Here is a 21727-nt window from a genome sequence, read left to right as displayed (position 1 = left end):
TAATTTTCCTTTCAGTTATTATCTAAAGATCTCGAGTCCTACTCAATGTAGCATTTAGTTTAAGCAGAAATTATTCTGCAATGTCTTCCTAGAGCAATTCATGTCTGCTGTAACCTGTCTGGCAGATTTGGCATGCTTTTTGTTTGATTCTTCTCTCAAAAAGAAAAAAAGGCAGTTAAATTTCAACTATTGGAAAAGATGTACAGGAGGAACTCAGATGTGATATGCATTGTAGGTCAAAGGTTTGGTATTCTAAACAGGATGAAAGTAACCAAGCAAACACTCTGCCACGTGGCTATAACTCTCTATTGGTTCCTTTATCTCTGCTTGGCTTTTCAGTGGATTTTGGCGTAAGTGCTCAACTAGATAGGACTATTGGGAGAAGAAACACATTTATTGGCACACCTTATTGGATGGCACCTGAGGTCATTGCTTGCGAGGAGAACCCAGACTCTACATATGATTACAGGGTAAGTGTTACAACTCTGCATAAGGTAGATATGCTGGTTATTGGTTTTTTTGCATTTGAAAAGTTCAAACTTCCTGTCTTTTTAAACCACAATAATATTACAACTGTACAAATAGAAGTAATTATAATATGTGGCGAGTGGAGTTTCATTATGAAAATTTTTTTTCTGAATTGTTTATACATTAGAGAATTTTATGAACTTCTGTGCAAAGAAAATACTGATCTGTGGAGATTACAGGTCAGGATAGAAAAGAGTCAGAAGTAATCTGGAAGGAATACTCTAAGTAATATAATACTACTTTGAGAAGTTACTGCTCCCCTCTGCGACAGAGCTGTTTCATGGTGTACTTAGGTGTGAATCCTGGATTAATTAGCAACAATTAGTGTCACTTCACTCATTTATGAGCATGTGACTGTAAGAGGTTTCCCATCCCGGATTGATTTCTGGTCATTTGTAAGGTGGCTGAGGTGAGAAGGGACAGAATTTCTTATATATCAGTTTGTGCCCACTGCCTTTTGTCCTGTCACTGGGCACCACTCAAAAGTCTGTCTTGGTCTTCTTTACTCTTCTCCCATCAGGAATTTGTAGGCATGTATGAGATCCCTTTGAGCCTTCCCTTCTCCAGCTGAACAGTTCCATCTCTCAGCCCAGAGCCTCCCAGCTCCAGTCCCTTAAACATCTTTGTGGCCCTTCACTGCACCCACTCCAATAGGTCCATGACTTCCTTGTACTGGGGAGCTTGAGAACAGCTGTCAAGCACTTTTTCTGGTTCTCCTCTAACTCTTACAGTATGCTGATGCTGTTCCAAAGAGACTTACAAAGCTTATTCTTTGTCCTCTGGCCTGTTTCCAGCAGTGTTGTTATTTGTCTGCCTACTCTTACTATGCAGGATGTTTTCCAGGGATGCCTTTTGGAGCAGCCATCTTCTGAGCATCCCTTCAGCCAGTCTCTTGGTTACGGTGCTCTCTTGGTTGTCACTTTGCACCTCTCATTCTAATTGTGGCATCAGAAATGTTTATTAGAAGAACCTGCTATTGCTTCCATTTTCTAGTGATTCAGAGGCTGTGATTCTCCCTTGTTGAGACTTTCTGTGCTGCACTGGCAGAGTGAGGTCACGTTGTGGGAGTGTCAGTCATGACCAAAGAATGTTCTTGGATTTTATTTTATTTTCATACCATGTAAATCTTCAACTCAAACCTCAAGAAAACGATCTCTTGTCTTCATTCCCTGTCCCCAGTCGATTTGCTTTTCAGAATATGTACTTTGCAGAAGATAGAAGCATTAGGAACATGCACCCCTAATGCTTGAGGTTTCTTTGCCTTCAGTAATCATCACAGTTCATCTGCGTGCATTTAGGTCTTGCTTCCGAATAGATTCTGCAGATGGTAGTTTAAACCTGATCAGTGGAGGGTCTTGGAAGCACTTACGCAGTCTGTGCTGTGACTCAGAAGGTGGCATGGGGCCGGGCTCTTCTACAGGGATTTATAGCTGTTATGATGAGCAAAGTAGCAGGAAGCCACTCTAACTTCTTACTGTTCCAAATGTGAACAAAAAAACAAATTACAACAAATGAGCAAAAATACACACTGACCTTTGCAAACTCTGCTGTGATCCTCTCTTTCACCCATCTGCCTTTCGCGCTTTGAAACTCCAAACCAAAAGTTCTTTGTAGCCTGGTTGTTTCTGTCATTGTCCCCAAAACCTGTGGTACTAGCCCTAGTAGACTTTTCCAGTGTTCAGTCATTTACCTACTAAAAAGTCAGGATCGTGAGTCTATTAAATTCCACAAGTTTTGTTGTCACATCCCTGCACGAGCTGTGATGCAAACTGGTTTTCAGCGTGCGTAAAGCAGCTCAGGGCAGCTGGGCTGAGAAGGCTCTGTGGATGAAGTCAAATCTGGATAGCACCAGGCTGGGTATGAGCTGCTATTCACCTAGGGGTGTATTGCTTCTGATCTTTGAAGGTTTGTCTTCTGTTGCTCCCTTTTTAAAAGTTGGTTTTAGAAGTGAAGCCCTCGAAGTCGGTTTGGTCACGTGCCTCTCGTTTGGCTACATTTAGACACAAAAAATAGTAAAATAATGCACATGATTAATCAAGTGGAAACCTGTGAAGTTTTTGCAGTCACTGGTAGTGTTTCCGATGTACCTTCCGTGGTCAAAACCTGGCCCCTTGCATCCAGGTAAGCTGATAAGGGAAACTCCACTCAGAGTTAAACGAGCTGAACATACGCTGTGGCGTAAATCTGGCTGCATGATGTGCTCTCTTTTCATGTGCCCAAAAACATGTGACTGGAGACTTTCTAGGCAGAAAAAGTCAGACCCCAAGGCCTGACTATAATTTCTGTTCCATCAGTGTAGAAACTCAGCAGTGACTGCTCTGAAATTAGCATTAAGACCAAGAATTTTTTTGGCCAGAAGCAGGGATGTGAGGCACTGCTGTCTCTCACTGCCTCATGAAAACAGTTTAAAAGATTTAAGACATATATTTAAATGGTGCCTGCTATATTCTGGCTCTTGTTTTTTTGACTGCAGAAGGTCTGCATTTTGGTACTGGCTGCTTAAATGATGAGTCAGCTGTTCAGAGTTGCATGGGAAATGGAAAGCTTCTGGCTATTAGCACATTTCCTAAAAGCTCAATAGGGAATGGGAGGGAGCAGAGTGTATGTTACTCCAACTAAAAGGACCTGATCCAGGAGAAATCTAGGGAAACTGTAAAAACAAAACTGAAAACAAAAAGCTTGAATGCTGCAAGTTGCAACATGCATTGTTTCTTTACCTGCAGAGTGACCTCTGGTCTCTGGGAATCACTGCGATTGAGATGGCCGAAGGAGCTCCTCGTAAGTGATTTGGTAGCAAGGGGGGGTGTCTGTGCTTTGTGAACATGTTCTGTGCTGAAATAACTCACGTTTGACTAATGCATGGATGTACAAAATTCTGGTTTTGGCTGTATCTTTAAAAAGAATCTATAATTTTTTCTTATTTGTGCTTTTTTGCTTTCCTCTTGCTTTGACACGCTTTAAGTCTATATTTTGATTCCTTGCCTTCATTTCCTAGGGAATCAAAAACTTTTTTCTTAGAGCTCTACAGCTGAGAAATACGCGTGCTCTCCGGTTAGCCTCTCGCAGCCGTCGGGCAGAGGTCAGTGCCCGCAGTGTGGATGCGTGCCATTTGTGTTTCCGCGGAGGACCGGTTGCTTCGCCCCACCGCCCGCAAAGCAGATGTGATGTGGTGGGGTATCCGGTCACTGCTTAGAGCACAGGAGACGAAATAAATTATACTCTGGCCTGAGTTTGAGAGCACGTAGGCTGTGTTCTTAAAAAACACACTTGGCTGTTCTCCCGTCAGGCTTGGTTTTAGCAGTGCTCAGGAGCCAGCTGGAGTTCGGGAGCACTTTCAGAAAGTGCTTCAGCCTAGCTGAAGCTTAGTCCTGAAGCATTAGTCCATGGGGAGTTTTCTTTGAGAGACGCTTAATAGTTTTGCATGCTAATTCCTCATGCCACTTGTATTGGATGTTTTCACTCATTTTGACAGGGAAACGCTGTGGATTATGTTCTGTTGCATTGTGTTTTGTTTACTGTGGTACAACAGTGTCTGGGACCCATAGCTAGAACCAGACTTCTCCTGCCCCCATCCCCACTGTGTCCCGTGCTATTGAAAATACGAAGGAAAAATTCAAAACCAGAACCCAGATGTGAGAAACAATGGCAGGTGGATGCAGGCAAAGAAATTATTGAAAGGCAGTGAAGGCTTTACCAGACTAGAGTCTTCTCTTTTACTAGATCTGTAATCTTGTTAAGTCCCTTCCTGTTAAGAGAATCACTGCTGAACACCTGTATACCATAAGAAATCAGTGTCCATATAGTTCCTATCAGTTGTCATTCAGCTGCTCTGTTTTGTGAAGGAGGACATCTGACCCTCGATACTTCCCCTCGACAGATGGGGCACACTCTTAATTCCATACCGAATGCCTGGGGTAGATGAGATGTGACGGTATTTAATTTCTGCAGATTCTTTGTGGTTTCAACTTTGCACAGCAGTAGCCCTATAGAGAAGTACATTGGGCTGGATGGAAACCAGCATCTGAACGCATGAGTAGAATCTGGCGCAGATTGTCTGATAATGGTGCTCACACTCCTGACACACAGGAATGGTGAAATGCGTGCTTAGTCATCACGCTCAGTGCCAGTGACACAGTTTATGAGCTCTCAGCTTTGCATCAGGTTTTCTTCATCCTGTGTTTTCTCTTATGCCATGAACGATGTAGCTAAGAGTCTCGTTAAAATTTAGCTTATCATTTATCTGAACCATAAGCCAGACCTAATAAACCACGTAAGTATTTCAATCCCAACCTTAACTTCTATTTATGTGGAAGTACCCTTTGGTGTATTAGGTGGGCATTTTTTATGTCCTTCTGAAGCCTTATATATAAAAAATATGAAGAAAGTTGTACTTGTTCCTGCCATGCAGCCTTTCTTTCAAATCTCTTTTAACTGGCAATAACAGCATATTGTCGTGAAAGGTTTCTGTGTACTCAGAGACTTTATTTCTTGTCTGAAGTATGAATTTCATTGCCTAACAGTGCGGTTCTGCGGTGGATGCTGTGCTGTTGGAAGTGGGAGTATTTGTGGAGGACTGCTCCTCCCTGACCAGAGAGCCAGGCTCCTGGCCTGGCTGGGTCAGCGTGGTCAGGCTGTGGGAGGGACACGTGGGGGGACGGACATGCACCCTTCAATAGCTTGTGGTTTCCTTTGCAGCCCTGTGTGACATGCACCCCATGAGAGCACTCTTCCTCATCCCACGGAACCCGCCCCCAAAGTTGAAATCCAGAAAATGGTAAAGAGATGTGTGGAAACTGTATTTTTGCTGCATTGGGCTTAGGAGGATTTTGAGCTCTGTTGTGTGGAGACAATGATCTGGTTAAATCCTACAGTGGTCTGTGAGGGCTTTCCTAGGCTGTTCCTAGTGCTGGGTTAAGCCACAGATGCAGGTATAGTTTACCTCTGGGAAGCAACACCTTTATTTTGAACTCTGCCTAAACTGCAGCAGACATTGCAGCTGCAAAAGTTTGGAATGGGTGGCTGAAATGCAGTGTAGGCAAGGCCTAGGTAGGGTCAGTGCTGTGTCAGGAGACTGCATGGACCCTGTGGGCTAATGGCAGTCGCTGTGGCCTACAGACAATTAGTTTGTCTTTTGAAGTGAAGCACAGAAAGAAAATCTTGACCATATCAAAAGGGTAAGGCCATTTTTGCAAGAGTTGCATTGGCAAGGTTGTGGTTTTGTTGATCTGGATGCAAATTCAGGGTAACTCCCTGAGATGGCAGTCGGGATGCAGCTCCTCATCATTCACCCTCGGCGCTGGGCTGGTTTCAGGAGATGCACTGGTGGCAAAACTCAAATTGTCTCGCGCAGTTCCAGCGCAAGAGGAAACCTTGCGAAGTTAGCGCTTTCCATCACTCAGGGGTGGTGCTTGGTGCACAAGTTAAAAAAGGATTATTGTTTTGCCCCACTTTTCTATCTTTCAGGTCAAAGAAATTCCTAAACTTTGTTGAAAGTTGCCTTGTGAAAAACTATTTGCATCGTCCGTCCACTGAAACCTTGCTGAAGCATTCCTTCATCCGAGACATGCAGAACGAACGGCAAGTGCGCATCATGCTGAAAGATCACCTGGACAGGACCAGGAAGAAAAAAGGAGAAAAAGGTAATGTGGGGGGAAAAAAAAAAAAACCACCACAACAAAAAAAAACCCAAAATGCTGCAGAGAGTAGGTTCTCTTCCCATTTTGGCAGCAGGGTACAAGGCAGATTGAAATACTGGAATGAGGAAAACTGTGAGAAAGTGTCCTTGATAGCGGTGGGGCCATTTTGAAGATCTCTTTTCCAAAGCCCAAGCCTTTAATGGGGTTTAAGTGTTAAAGTATTTGGAGCCTGACTGACCCTGATTCATTGAGAGCAACCCTAATGCTAACGTGAGTGAGGAGTCCAAGTAAAGTCTAGGTCCCTTCTTTTTTGAGTAGTACTGAGTAGTTCTAAGGAGTACTCAGCAGGCACTTCCTAGTCTCTTAGTTCATACAACTCTCGCCAATCCATTTAATTTACCTGTTGCATCTCCATTAATTTTAGCTTGTGAGTTCTTTGGGGGCAGAAGTGCTCTTTGAGCAGTGGAGTGCACGGCAGAGACCTCTAAGCTCCAGCAAAACGCAGACGGGTATAATGAATCACCTACTTGACAGCGACTGAAGAAAAAGAGAGCATCTGCATTTGTTCCGAATGCTGGCCTTACTCAGAGAAAAACCTGGGAGCAGTAGTGCTGGAGCGAGGATGACACTTGTGTAAATGCCTGTGCACAGCAGTCTAAGGGCTGTGCAGAGTGGGGAGCCATAGCCTGTTGACCACCAATTTTCTCTGCCCTCTCTCCCCTTGTCATCTTCGGTATGTTTTTTACAGGCAGGAACACTGTGAAGTGCAGTGACTTAGAGGGCAAACTTGGGAAGCACTCTACAGTTGGAAAGGGACTTGTAAACTCCAAGTTGGAATATTTGTGCCTAAAACGAAATTGCTGTTGCAATGTAGATTTACTGACTCCAATAGTAGTTGCAAATTCCACCACCTCTTTCGGCTATGAATCTCAAAGCACTTTTGAATGGAAAGATAGCGTGTTTGAGTTTCTCACAAATGCCCTTGGGAGCTGGAGGAATGCTATGATAACAATCAGTTCTTGATAGATAGTTATGTTTTGACCTGAAAAGTGCTATTTTTAATCAAAGCTCCCCTGAAAGGGAGAACAGTGTGAAATTGCCAGACTGCACTCTTCAAAATAGTGTCTTCTTCAAAAAATTAAGCCCTGCTTTATATTGCTGCCTATATGGCATGCTAGAGTGGGACCAGTTTGAAAGCATCCCTTAAAAGCTGCCTTCATGTTAGTCTTGAAGAGAACTCTGAGAGTGTGGGGCAGTTTCTCTGAACCAGTGTACTAAAAATAGCATTCATTTATTATCTCTGTTTCTTCTTTTAATTATTCACTTCAGTACGAAAGGAAACCTGGGTTTACTGAAGGCCTCAGCTTAGCCATACAACAGGGATGCAACAGCAGAGCAGGGCACTACAAGTCTTTTATGTCCTATCTAAATTTCTTTCTGAAGAAGCCCTCTGCAGTGTTGTTACAGGGGTTGGATTTCTCTGTGGGTTTAGCCTAATTTATTTCAAATCATGAAAATAGGTTAGTTTTACAAAACCAAGACACTCAGTCGAGGGAAAAGGTGGGGGTGCATAAAGGGGCTGCCCTGAAACATTCGCTGAACTAGATTTTGAATTATGTACATGGATATCTTGCCTCCCCTCAGCCTCCCAGTGCAATCTGTGGCTTTTAAATTCCTGTTGAGCTACATGCAGTTCAGGTTGAGTGCTCAGAAGCAAAGTTCAAGATCATATCTTAAATAACAGCCTTCCTCACTGGGATTTGTTTACTGTCCTTTTTTTTTTTAGAAGAAACAGACTACGATTACAGTGGAAGTGAGGAGGAAGATGATGAGCTGAATGAAGACGAAGGAGAGCCGAGGTTAATTTTATTACTGGAGTTGCAAATTTGACTACCCAGGCTTTTCTCATTGAAGACAGCGCTCCTCAGCCAGAATGGCTGTCTTAACTTGCTCTGAATCCCTTACCTCCTGTGTCCCCTCGGTAGCTCTAACTGTTTTGTAGCTACCAAATACAACTGCGAAGTATAAGATGCCTGTAACAGGCTGCTGCTTAGTTCCCCTGCAGTAGGGATGAACCTCTCAAACAAAGGACCCAGTAATCCACTTCAGACTGTTTTGTAGCACACTAAGTGCGGTTGCATAGTCAACATGTTGGCCATCTATCAGAACATCTTAATTTGCTAACACGGGACCACAAGCAATTCCCAATACATCTTGTATCCTCCCTTTTAATGTTATGTTTAGTCACACAGAAACCTCCCCTTTTTTTTCAGCTCCATAGTTAATCTCCCAGGGGAGTCAACTCTCCGCCGTGAATTTCTGAGGCTGCAGCAGGAGAACAAAAACCGTTCTGACCCTCATCGCCAGCAGCAGCAGCTGAAGGACCAGGAGAAATACAAGAAGCAGCTGCTGACAGAGCGGCAGAAGCGGATCGAGCAGCAGAAAGAGCAGAGGAGGAGGCTGGAGGATGTAGGGGCTGCCTTGTATTGTTCTGTGTCTCATCACAAATAAAAAATGTGCCTGTAGAGAGTAGGCTTTGGAAGGCAAGAAGGCTGTGCTAAATTGTCAGCACAACCTGGACTGTAGTCTCTAGCCTTGGGGAAAATGTGTCACTTCTGAACACAATTATTTTAAATCATTTTAAATGGGTTCTGTCCCTTTCCTGATGACAGCGTGCCTGGAGCTTTGGGCGCAGAAGAGGAAGGACATTTGGCTTGGGTTTCTTTGGTGGTGGAAGCCCAAGCAGATGGGAAGGGAGATCTCAATTTCTCTCTCATGTGCTGTAGTCTCTAGCCTTGGGGAAAATGTGTCACTTCTGAACACAATTATTTTAAATCATTTTAAATGGGTTCTGTCCCTTTCCTGATGACAGCGTGCCTGGAGCTTTGGGCGCAGAAGAGGAAGGACATTTGGCTTGGGTTTCTTTGGTGGTGGAAGCCCAAGCAGATGGGAAGGGAGATCTCGATTTCTCTCTCATGTGTGTTTCCCAGTTCGGAGTCTGTCTGATCCGGAGTCCTGGCCCTGCTTCTGTTTAAGATGCTACAAGATAGCTGCTGCCTTCATGGCTGTCTGACCCACTGGTGTTGGAGGCGTTGCTAAATCACCAGCATGTCTCTTCTCAGGAATATCTGATGAAATCCAAGCATTGGGCAAACACTGTGGAGCTGGCATTTATGAAGCATAATGCTGCTCCAACAAAATGGGGGGCTCTGGAAAAACCCTTCCTTCTCAGCATGACGGGAAGACATTTGTCCCTTGTATAGCTGCCAGCCATCTCGCGTGCCATCTCCCATCGGGGATCTCGCGTGCCTGCTTAAATGAGTGGCAAATATGCCCTTGGCTGCCGAAAGGGCAAAGGTTTCACTTCAGGTTTGGCAGTCACTGTGGTGGCAGCTGTGGCTGTCTGCTTCTGCCCTGCGGTGTGTCAGGTGTCCATTGGTGGGTACAAAAGTAAAGTAAAATAAGCAGTGTTATTCCCTGACTCTCTTCTAGCATCAGAGGCGAGAGCAGGAGCTACGTAGGAATGCGAGCAGAGGTGGCCAGAGGCTAAGGCCGTTCAGAGGATAGAGGAGAGGTGTAAAGAAGACAAAAGGGCTGTGGAAGATGAACGCTTCATAGTAGATGGACAGAGGAAATCAGAAAAGAAGCAGGTATGAAAAGAGTGTTGACTGGCAGCAATTCACAGCTCCCTGTTCCTGTAGCTGATGTCTTTCTCAGTTCCCTGAGGGTGTTCCCATCCTCTGAGTCACAGACCAGAGAGGGACTTTTTTTAATGTATTTACTGCCTCTTGTTCTCAGATTCAGCCTTCTTTCGAGTTAACTTAGGGTTACTGAGTCATCCTCCTTATCTACAGCAAAGACACTGCCTCTCCCAATTCTGTCCCTGCTGTTTCTCAGTCCTGAAATGGTCTTCAGTCATTTAATCTGATTTAAAATATCTTTACCCCAAAAGCTTCCAGCATCAGCTCAACCTAAGCTTAAATCTCCAGTTTCTGTTTGAGTTGTAATCATGACCATTTCTTTTTCACAGTCAAAAATAGAGCAGAGGTTAATTTTAATGCTGAAGTCTCATTGTCATGTCTGGCACCTTAGCCACAATGTTTTTCTACTGCTTCAGCAGCAAACTGATTTGTAATCAAACGGGAGCATGGAGTGTTTCATTAAAACCCCCTGGTTCTAGGGAAAGTAAAAAGAAAAATATGGTTTTCTGACATGCTGTCTCAAAAGCCAAGCACAGAGTGTTTGGGGTCACTTTATGCTTCCTGTTGCTTGGGGTTGTGGCTCTTCTGTCAGCCCTGCTGGAGCTGTGCTCGCTTTGTTCTTTGAAAAGCCAGTATTTCTAGGAGTCAGCTTGGTTGTCCTCCAAGGCATTGTTCTCTGAGGTTCATCACTCTCTGCTTTTAGAAGGTGGAAGATGTGCAGCACAACAGGAAGGTGCACCGAACTCTCCCCAAAGATCAGACACAGCTGCTGTCTCTCCAGCACGACCACAAGCAGAAGAAGAAGGAGCCTTCCAAGGGTTCAAATTCAGCCGTGCATCCTCCATCAAGCAGCACAAGCAAAGAGGTACTGTCTTGGCCAGTAGAGCATTTTAGTGCTTTGCAGTTTATGATGCTGTGGTAATGCAGAAGCAGAGAACAGACTGATCTTTAAACCTAAATCTGGAGCTTGACCTGTCTTATCACACACTTATGCGACCATAAAGCCTTTGGTTCCCATTAATGTAGAGGATAAGGGAAAGGAGGGGTTGCTCTGTCATTTCTACTTGAGTTCAGAAAAGGGGTTGATTGGTGAATGGGGAAACAAGGTCTCTCTGTTCAACCAGCTGTCATTCCCTTGTCTTCCAAAGAGGAATGAATTACGGTAGTATCATCTGAGGTTTAGTAGATGTCTTTGCCTCGTTTTAGGGTCCACAGAATTGTCCCAGACGCAGAATGGCGTCATGCTCAGACCTCTGTGCCTCACTGTCAGGCTGTGATACCTTTTCTTGTTCTTTGTCTCCCAGGATTTTAGGTAGATAAGATTTGATGGATATGGGGTAGCCGCAGAGAGTCCTTGATTAAGAGTTGTAATCCATTTCACTCTTGCTAACTCTGGAAGTATTTCTGCCTGCCAACTTGTTCTGCTTACTGTTACCACACTGTGAAAAGCTCGGGTGCATTGCACGTATGTTATCTCATCATTCCTAACACACTTATCTTTCTTTTTGATATAATCGCAGCTTGTGAGCCCAGTTCCACATCTTGGGGTGATTTGTTGTGTTACTGAAGTCTGGGTCGATGTCAAAAACTCTCAGCAGCTCACAGGTGCCTCCTTGAGTAGCTGTGTCTAAGCAGAATAGTGGATGTGATGGTCTCTGTATTCATGGCAAAGCATCTTCCCAAAATACCCAAGCAAAGGCACGAGGAGAGCTCATGCCCGTGTACGCAGGGGGAAAGCAGAGCACTGCTTCTTAACCTCTTGCTGCAGCCTTAAAGCAAGTGCCCTCTGTTTCCTCTTTGTGTGCACGCTGAGATTCTCTATATTGATAGTGTTAAACAAAACTGCTAGGATTGTTGAGATGACGAATTTTAATAACTGAATAGAGTCTGCAAACAGCTAAGCAGCAATATGAAGTCAGTAAAACAAAGGATATTAAGCTCCTTGTTGAAATAGCAGTTTGTGAAAACAAGAGAATAATTCTGTTTGAAGTTCAACTTAACTGTCAAAAACCCAAATGCCTTAGATCCAAAGGCTTTATTGCATTGACTGATTCAACAGATCGTTACTGAACTCTGAATTAACCCCTCCTGAAATCAATATTTGTTTGGTGGTGGAGGGCTGGGTCTTATTCCATCTGGGGAGTAAGCTGGGTGTGGACAAAGAAGTAAGCTGCTTTTGCTAAATACACAACATCAAAGTCAGCAGAAATGCTTTGCCTTTGCTAAGCTTTCAGTGGGTGGGGAGAAAAAGCAACTCAGTTGAGCTAATTTAACTTTCTTTTCTTACTCCATTGTAGTTAGACGTCAACAGAACCGCAGAATGTCAGCTTAAGTACTCCTCTGTGGTTTGGGCATGGGTTTTGTAAATGACCCCTTTGCAGCAGAATCAAATGTATTACGGAATTCAGCGTGCAAGTCACTTAACTTTTAATTTAGTGGTGAAATGAAACATCACTAGTTGCAGATAAAGTGCTGCCTGCCTTTTAGGTTCACAGCACAAGACTCTTGTTGTTATGGCTACCATAGTATACTCTAGTTTTAAGGACAAAGTATTTTACAATATTACTTATTTAATCTCAGCACTTGGAAGTCACAGATCCTTCCACTAAAATCATAATTACTGGTAGAGGGTTGCATTTTTTGGTTGAAGCTTGAGACTTTGTAATTATGTTAGTAGTCAGAATTGTTCAGAACAATTTAAAAATGCTTTGAAGTTTTAACTTTTTCACAGTTACGTCTCAGTGAGTTTGTTCTTGTTGATATTGATCTTTCTGAGTTTATTAGCCAAGGAGATGCTAGTTTCTCTGTTGGTAGACCTACAGAGGATAGGGTGAGAGCCTACTCAAGGATGAGTTTGTTTGCAAACCTTTTAGGTCTCGGTGGCATTTTGCAGGACCAATTATTGATATATAGAAACTCTTCAGAATTATTAGTGCATTGAGACATTAAAAACAAACAAAAAAACAAACCCTAAAGCCCTCCAAAGCCTCAAGTTTCATGTTTAAACGTAAAGTTCCTTGTGTTTGCCATGGCACTCATCCTGTCGCAGGCAGGCCAGGGCAGGTTTCCTCTGGTTAGTGCAGATCCCTAAAGCCCTCCAAAGCCTCAAGTTTCATGTTTTAACGTAAAATTCCTTGTATTTGCCATGGCACTCATCCTGTTGCGGGCAGGCCAGGACAGGTTTCCTCTGGTTAGTGCAGACGTGAGCTCACTCCAGGCTGTATCTGGTCCCATTGTCACTGGAGCAAACGAGCTGAGACAAGGACTCCCAGCTCCGGCTTGACGCTGCTCCAGTCTCCAAAGCCTCAAGTTTCATGTTTTAACGTAAAATTCCTTGTATTTGCCATGGCACTCATCCTGTTGCGGGCAGGCCAGGACAGGTTTCCTCTGGTTAGTGCAGACGTGAGCTCACTCCAGGCTGTATCTGGTCCCATTGTCACTGGAGCAAACGAGCTGAGACAAGGACTCCCAGCTCCGGCTTGACGCTGCTCCAGTTCAGTGCCTGGACAGAGATTGGCATCGGTTCTGGGACCCCAAAGTGTTGACTGCATGCGTTTGCATCTGGATCATAATACAGTACATGCAAGCACCCTTTGGGCACAGAGGTGGAAGGTAAATTATCATGTCTAGCTTTTACATTTTCTTTCTTGCTTATGGTAAAATTTGCCTTTTGTTATTAGGAGCTGCAAGTAACGAAAATCTGGCCTCAAGAGCTGTATAATGATTGAGTTCACTGGGTCTAGAATTGCATGATATTTGGCTGTGGTTGCTTGCTTTAATAAGGCTTGGGGTTTTTTTGGTGTTATTTTTTTCCCCAATCAAGATCTGTGAGACTAAGTGGAATCATTTTCCATCACCTCAGCAGTTTCCTAGGCTGTGTCAGGAATATGCTTACCCTTCTGATACAGACACAAACATCCAGATACAGTGAGAGATACCATTAAGAATGCCCACACAGACACAAATAACTGGGTGTTATTATGGCACTACTCTCTTGTTCACTGTGCAGAGCCGTTTCTAGGCTGCTGAATCAGAGGATATGGTAAAGATTTACACTAGAGAATGGGAATTAGTCATCTTGAATGAAACTGGAAAGAGTAGTGGGGTCAAAACCATAGGTTAAAGATTTCTGTAATGAGTAACGCCCTCAGGAAATGAAAGTACTTTTATTCCTTCTAGATCATGTTCCTCAGTCTTTTCCATAGTGCAAGTAACATACCAAAAGACAGTGTGTTAAAGGTGTTTTAAAGTACAAAGCCACATGCAGTGATGTTAGTGTTGTAGAAGGAAATAATGAATGCACAGCAATACAGGCTGCGTGTTGTCAAAGTAAATGCAGACAGATGATTCCTCCCAGCTCAAATCCCAGCCTGCAGCAAATCGGATGGCCTAGGAGACAGCAGAAGGCAACTCAGGCCCTTTTCCTTGCTGCAGTCTGGAAACTTGATGGAAAAGTAAGGTTTGCAAGTGGAGAGGCAGTAATGGTTTGTATTGAGCCAGGGCTGGCCTCTCCCTGACGGGGATGTCCGTCAGAGTCAGTGCGCTCCGGGCTGCTGTTGGAGAACATTCAGGTGCACAGCCTGAGGCTCCGTCTGCAACATCCTGCTGCTTTTCTCTTTCACAGGCCGAGGACCGAAAAAAGAAAAGCGACAGCATCCAGTGGCCAGCAGTGCTGGGACACGAAGCCATGCCACACGCCAGGATGGGATCAGGCAGCAGTTCCAGCCCTTGCACCCCCGCCCCGCAGCGAGCCGTGCTAGTGCAGGTATGTGCTGCTGCCCCAGACAGGGAGGGGAAAGCATGGGTGCTTCCTAAGCAGAACAGCACATCCGAAACCTGATTGCCTTCACTCCTGGCACAAATGACTGAGGCCTGTGCAAACCAGCTCAGAGGTTTTTAGTGCCACCACATGCTGCTAAGTTCTTCATGGAATTATACTTAAGTACTGCAGATAACAGTTAGATAACAGTTATTTTTATATACTTGATGCCTGATTGCTGATTCCATGATACTACTCTCAGACGTTTCACAGAAAGCCCGAACGACTGCATTGTTGCAGTCTCTGCCTGGTGTATTATTTATATGGCACCATAAATACATGTGCTACTTTACAAAACAAGTCCAAAAGCAGAATTTTTATCCCTGAAGACCATATACACAAGCAAGATGGTTAGTAATCTTATGAAATAATGTAGAAGTATATGGAGAATAAGGACCAATAAGAATAAGGACCAATGCAGAGTCAGATTTTTGCTTGTGGATAGAGTCCAGAAGGTCTGGGACTTGAAAATTTTCAGTATTAGGGGTAGAAGAGGCACCTAAACAGTACCTGTGCAGTGAAAGCGCTTTGATAAGGTTCTGTTTCGGAATCCTTCTGTGAAAACATTTTAGCCTGATTCTGCCAGTTTTAGGAGATTTAGGGTTCTCGCAGTGTGCCCAAAAACTTGGCTTCCTTTTAACGTCCTACCTTTCACAGAGTATGAAATAAGTAGCTTAGACTGCAGTTACCTTTTACTCAGTCTCTTGTGAAGGAACTGTAAGCACGTGCGAGAGAAAGAAAAACAAGCCAGGAAGTAGAATAAACTATGTTAAATGTGAGCACAGCTCATTTAAGCTGAAACATTGAAAACATGCAGCGGTAGGAATAATCTTACTGCCCTTACAGTTCCCCACAGCACTTCATTCATCCCCTCAACGAGGATATACAATTATAGTTCTTGTTTTATTCTTGGCAGCTCTCAGTTTGGGCTGGCTCCTGGATGGATGGGTGGATGGATATACAACTTCTGATCCACCTCTCCAGTTGTTTCTGTAGGATTTACCCGTGGCAGCGTGGCATTCGGATCAGGCTTAGGAGTTGTTTGGGTGCTGCTGTGGCATCTTGTGACCTCTTTTCCTCATCCATTGGATCTGTTGCTCTGACTTTTTCTTAGGCTGTGCTTCACAAAGCACTCTGTAGCTGCTCCATCCCCAGAAGCCAGGGTCCTTGTGGATCAGGCTCCCTGGCTCAGCACTTCCCTGTCCTTCTGCTTCTGTTGATGCCCTGGAAAAAGCCTATGGGATGCAGATAATAGCTGTCCGTTATTGTCTTTTAAGTCGAAGCTTCCCTGTGCCTTTCCTGTAGGGTCAAACCACTGGAGACCTGGTGCAAGGTCTGCAGAAAGACATATGTATCTTAGCCTTGGGTAGAGGCTGGCAGCTTCCTTGAGATGAATATTTCAGCCTACAGTAGGAGTGGAATAGTCCATAGTTTATTGCAGGTGTTGTGGTTTAGTCCCAGCCACCAACTAAGCACCATGCAGCTGCTGGCTCACCTCCCCCATCCTAGGTGAGATGGGCAAGAGAACTGGAAAAAAACTCATGGTTTGAGATAAAAAAGGTTTAATAGGACAGCAAAGGGAGAGTAAATAATAATACTGATAAAGGAATATACAGTAACAAGGGATGCAACAATTGCTCACCACCCGGTTACGGATAGCCTGTCCCCAGGCAGTGATTTCTGCCCTCTGACCAACTTCAGTTTTATATAATGAGGATAACATCATGTGGTTGGGAATGTCTTTTTGGCCAGTTTGGGTCAGCTATCCTGGCTGTTCCCTCAGCCAGCTTCTTGTGCACCTCCCCGCTAGCAGAGCATGGGAAGCTGAAATGTCCTTGGCTTAGTATAAGCACGACAACTACTTGGCATAATAACCTATCCCAGCTGAAACCAGGACAGCAGGGCATTTGGGATTCTGGGGAAACACAGTGGCTATACAGAGGTTAGTCCTGCCCTATTAAAATGCCACTCCTGGGATGAAAGGAGCTCCATTCTAGGCTGGCTGTGTCACCTAAGACAAGTCACTTCATTTCTTTGCACCTTGTTGGTGCTTCTTTGTTTGGTAGTATCTCTCCCAGCTGCCAAGGGGACTGGTGACGAATGAAGCAGTATTTACCAACCTCTTTCACATTCCTTGATGGAAACTACACTCTAAAATTTTTATGCTGTTTAAAGTGATGGTGTTACTTAAGGATAATAGCAGCAAGTGATAGACGGTTGTTGCCGTGTGATTTCACTCCCTGCAGGTATCTGCCCAGTTACCCACTCACGAGCCAGTGCTCCAGCTGATAGAGACGGTGTGGACAGGCAGAAGCCAATCTGTGCTCTTCCCTGCTGTGTTAGCATGGAGACCAGATGAACTTCAGTGGTAATTTATAAATCCTCTGAAGGGTTGTGTTTCCTTTTGCTGGTTGGCAGCAGCTGTTGGTGGTAATAGCGGCATGTTTGGATATGCTGCCTGCGTTAACTTATGAAGTGTTAAGGCAATAGGAGTGATGGGCCAGTTAGTCACCTGCAGATTAAAAGCAATCTACTTGTGGAGTTGAATACGTGGGTGCCTTGTTGATTTAAAAGTGAACTGTGGAGGTAAAATGCAAGCTGAATTCATCATAGATGTCTGTGTTGAGGAACTCCAGCCAGGTTTGTCGGAGAGGGATCATCTGTCATCACTCTGCTGCTCAGACAAAAATCACTTTTTATTTTTAAAAATCATACGCTGTGAGATTTTGTGGCATGTCCTGGTGGTCCAAATCTTTCTCAAAATTATTTCACTGGAAATCCTAACACACTCCCTGAGGTGCAGAGAGTATGATTCCTCAGTGTCTGGTATCCTGTCTGTCTGGTAAAGGTCATGTGAGCTGTTGCCAGATCAGAGTGTACCATTTCCATCTGTTTTGTGCCTGTTTTGTGTTTGCTGCAGTGCCGTGGCAGATCTGGCTCTCTGGCTGTGGTGGTGTGGAATGCGCCGTTCTGGGCTACCTGCAGAATTTCAGAGATGACTTGAACAAAGTCACTGAGTCTGTTTCTCTGCCCAGTGTCTCCTGCTGCCTGACTAGTGGAGGAATTTAGCTCACATCTGAAATGAATTCCATTTTTTAATTGACTCTGTGGTTTTCCTGTAGGATCTGCTAGCTAGATCTCCGCTATTGTCTGGAGTACTGTGGCTGTAGCAGAACAAGAAAGCTAGCAATGTTAGAAGAGCTAGCTGCACATTAGGTCATGGATTGACACAGCATCCCAGAGCAGATGTGCTCAGAAGTTTTAACCTTTTCCTTATGCTGTTTTGTAACAACAGTCACAATTATCTACCCCCTGTATGTAGATGCAGTTCACATTAGTAACGTGCAAAAAGTATCACATTAGTATCCTGCAAAAAGCCATACGGCCTGTCTTTTTAAAACTTCTTGCTCCTAAATATTTTTAAACTAACTCTAGTAATAAGTCTTTGGTACTAAATCACCTTATGTGATGATTTCAGGGAGCAAAGGGTCCTCTTCCTGAGCTCTGTGAGGCGTGCCTTCATGGTTTGAAGACACATAGTAGGTAATACTTTGTCTCCCAGTGCTTTCTGTGCATGAGAGGAGCTGCTGTTCTCCCAGTATTACTTATAATGAGAACAGTTTAGGGCTTGAGTCTAAGTAGTTTAGAATCAATGTTGGGGTTTTTAATTTTTTTTTTCCCCCATACAAATTATTTTAGCTGTAAAAATAAGGGAAATATCAAACACCATGATTTTGGGGGTTCTCTGATATTTTTGAGAAGCTGCAAAGTCTTGTGGGTTCTACAGAAATCATCCCAAAAGCAGGCATCGCTTCTTGGCTTCACATGGAATCGGTGTACTGGTCTCTTCAAGAAGGGTTTGTAGGTACCATCTGCACCGTTTGGATTCACCCTGTCCCTTATGTCAGCAAAGCTCATCCGTGCTTTTAAGCACAAGTAGTTTTCTGGTAGTCTGCAGGTCTCAAAAGGTAGAATTTAGGAAGAAATGTAAGTATCTTGTTGAAAAAGTAGCAAGGAGAAAAGAATCTTTCTGTATTCTGGTAATAATACACTTGGCTATAAAACCTATTGCTGTACCCACGATGAATCATTTCAGAGGAACGCTTTGCTGTTGAAATAATTCTGGTTAACTAAGAACTGTTATTAGTGACAATCACGTTGGACAAAAAAGTCATTTTGACAAAATGAAAGGACATGGATTATGAGATGTTACAACTGCTGAAAAAGCTATTTTCTGTAAAGAGAGTCAACAGAACATACTGTCCCAAAAAGGCAGATAAAGCACCTGAATATTTAACTAGGTGAACTCAGAACTGGTTTTCGACAGTTGGCTTTGCCGTACTGGTCTGGGAGGCTGTGATGGGACATTTGGATGGATGTTTGTCATCTTTAACAAGTTTTAGAGTTCGTACATGTCAATATTTAAGTGATTTTGAACATTGTTCTCATGAAATGATTAGTCTTGTGGAATGATAGGGGAGGTCATAATCGTATTATATTATTGAAAAGCTGTGTGCAGTTCTCAGTTACTGTGTTTCTAAGACTGGGGAACTGTAGAGTTTTACAGACTTTGTCAGATAAATGAATAAAATACTTGTCTGAGTCATTTTTGGGGGAAACTGAACTGCAGCTTCCTCTGATCAGTAACTCATTGCAGTAACTCATCAGGACACAGGAGTTTGAACTTTGACTCAGGCAAAAATTGCCAGCCTCTTTCTTAGGCCTGCAAGTGGCGTGGATGCTGGTCTCACCGTGCGTTTGAGGTAGAGGTGCCTCCTGGCAGAGGTGTGTTCACATGCCGGGGCACGGGCTCCCTCCAGGTGCCGGAAGGATGTGACATTCCTGCCTGCTGTGGTTGTCTCTGGAGAGCCCCGGTCTGGTGTTGCATGGAAGGTCTGACAAGATAAAGCAGAAAGTGGTATAGCTTCAGGCATTTCTCTAATATGTTTTTCTACTTGTGCCAACATCAGGTTGGTTCTATCATAGCACTTCCTCCAGACGGGCCCAGCTCACCCAGCGTTTCTGTGTGTTCTGTCTCGGTCTTGTGTCTAAGAGGATTTCTCATTTCTGGGAGAATCAGTACATTTTTAGCTCTCTGCCTTGCTTCCCCTTTGCAAGACAACAGTGTAATAGATCATTAGTGTGTAGAATTTAAGGAACCTTTCCTTTTTTTCTTTTCCTTTCTTTTTTTTTTTCTTTTAAATACAGAAAGAATCAGAGGACTAGATTTTGAGTATTTTAACGAGTTTTACCCTTCTTACTTACTGTTCCCTTGAATGAAGTCTTAAGGAGGTGATTTGATGTCTTCCTCACCTCCCACCATGAATTAGGGCATTTGCAATCCTAATGCTCTAATTTCATACCTTTTCATTAGTGTGTAGAATTTAAGGAACCTTTCCTTTTTTTCTTTTCCTTTCTTTTTTTTTCTTTTAAAGACAGAAAGAGTCAGAGGACCAGATTTTGAGCATTTTAACGGGTTTTACCCTTCTTACTTATTGTTCCCTTGAATGAAGTCTTTATGAGGAGGTGATTTGATGTCTTCCTCGCCTCCTGCCGTGAATTAGGGCATTTGCTATCCTAATGCTCTAATTCCATACCTTTGAAGATATCTTTTAAACATGGGTAGTTGCAATGGGCACATGGACATGACTACCCATGAGGTGTAGTCTGAGCATTAGTCTTATTTCTGTCTTCCTGCATTCTCAAGTTTGATTTTTTCCAGTCGAAAAAATCTGTGGCAGCAGAGAGCCAGGGCACCCTCACAACCATTGGAGAGGTGAAAGCGCTTCCAGATGGCAGTTTGTCTCCACTGACTCTAGGTTGATGGTAGGCTTGCAAAGGCCAGTTTGGAAGTCAACATCAAACTTGTGAGAGTCTATACTGTCTGAATTCTGAAATGGAAGCACTGGTCAGGTTTGAATGAAATGTACGTACTCCACACTAATTTTTGCATCATCTAGTGAAGTAGTTTGCTGTTCATCACCAATGACCTGTAAGCTTCTTCACAGATTTAAGAAGGGAAGATCTATGTACAGCATAGATGTTTTTACTATTTCTTTTTATTGTACCCTCCACCTTGGAATATTTGTGCCTGACACGCTAACATCAATAACTCGCTTCACAGTGAACACAGTGAGTAGGGTTGTATCCAAACACAATACTCCTTGGACGTTTACTGAAAATCTGATCTTGCAAACAGAACCATTGATACCTGTTGAGGCTGAGACCTGTTACATGGCAGGAAGTTCAATGCAGCTTGTATTTCATTTGTTTCAAGTGTGAAAATTTCCGAGCCAGTAAGGATATGTACCACAGCAGTTCACTATCGGATATGGTGACGACACCACTCAGCCCTGTGCCGGATGACGTATTCTGGAGCGTGGGTCAAAGCGAAGAACAGCCCCCAAAGGTATGTGAAACTCAGGGTGTTTGGCAATGTCGGTGGTTAATAGAACTCTGCTCGGTTTCCCCTGCGCGGTGCAGAATCCATCCTTGGGGCTTCATGAAAACGAGTGAAAATTTCATTGTTTCTACATTAACTGGGTCTCAATAATCTAGAAAGAAGATATGAATTTATAAGCAGGTCAGTGTTCTGAGTTTGTGTGTGTAATGTCTGCAGGACCTGTGAATGCGATGCACTTCTTTAGTTAGACCAAGTATTTGTAGCTGCCCTTTCTGTGGAAAATCTGGCTTGTTGCAGAAGAGCTCATTAGTTTGTGTAATGCAGGTGATGGCATATTTCTCTTTTAACAGAATTTCTAGGAACAAGTACAAGAATATATATGTGGGGATGTGTATATGCATGTGTGCTGTATTCATTTTACTGCTGCGCAGCTGGGGTGTGTCTCTTCCAGGTAGGAACGTAAGGTAATCCCCCACCTAGGGAAAGCTGCATTAAGTGACTGCAGATGCGTTTCCCTCTCTGCTTTAAATACTGACCTAGAATAACGCTGACTCTCAGGAGAGGTGCAAACTGCTTTCAGTCTGCACCCTGATAGATTGCACTGGCTTGGAGCAGATGGGAAGCACGTGCTGCTGACTTG

The 21727-nt window shown here is 43.8% G+C and overlaps 1 protein-coding gene across 1 annotated transcript in view; it reads left to right on the top strand.

Annotated features, from left to right (window-relative positions):
• The window catches only part of LOC104511938 (mitogen-activated protein kinase kinase kinase kinase 4-like), a gene marked incomplete at its 3' end in the record, with an annotated part of 82779 nt that overhangs the window by 38490 nt on the left and 22562 nt on the right, over positions 1-21727 (top strand). Inside the window, 11 exon segments of the mRNA XM_010154737.1 lie at positions 340-470; positions 3252-3306; positions 5224-5302; positions 5992-6167; positions 7951-8023; positions 8438-8633; positions 9657-9681; positions 9684-9814; positions 10569-10730; positions 14490-14630; positions 20962-21093. Coding sequence (XP_010153039.1) covers positions 340-470; positions 3252-3306; positions 5224-5302; positions 5992-6167; positions 7951-8023; positions 8438-8633; positions 9657-9681; positions 9684-9814; positions 10569-10730; positions 14490-14630; positions 20962-21093 — 1301 coding nt within the window.

The sequence above is a fragment of the Eurypyga helias genome, unplaced genomic scaffold, assembly GCF_000690775.1.
Source record: "Eurypyga helias isolate BGI_N326 unplaced genomic scaffold, ASM69077v1 scaffold5397, whole genome shotgun sequence".
Classification (NCBI taxonomy): Eukaryota; Metazoa; Chordata; class Aves; order Eurypygiformes; family Eurypygidae; genus Eurypyga; species Eurypyga helias.
This window is presented reverse-complemented; position numbering and strand designations above follow the sequence as displayed.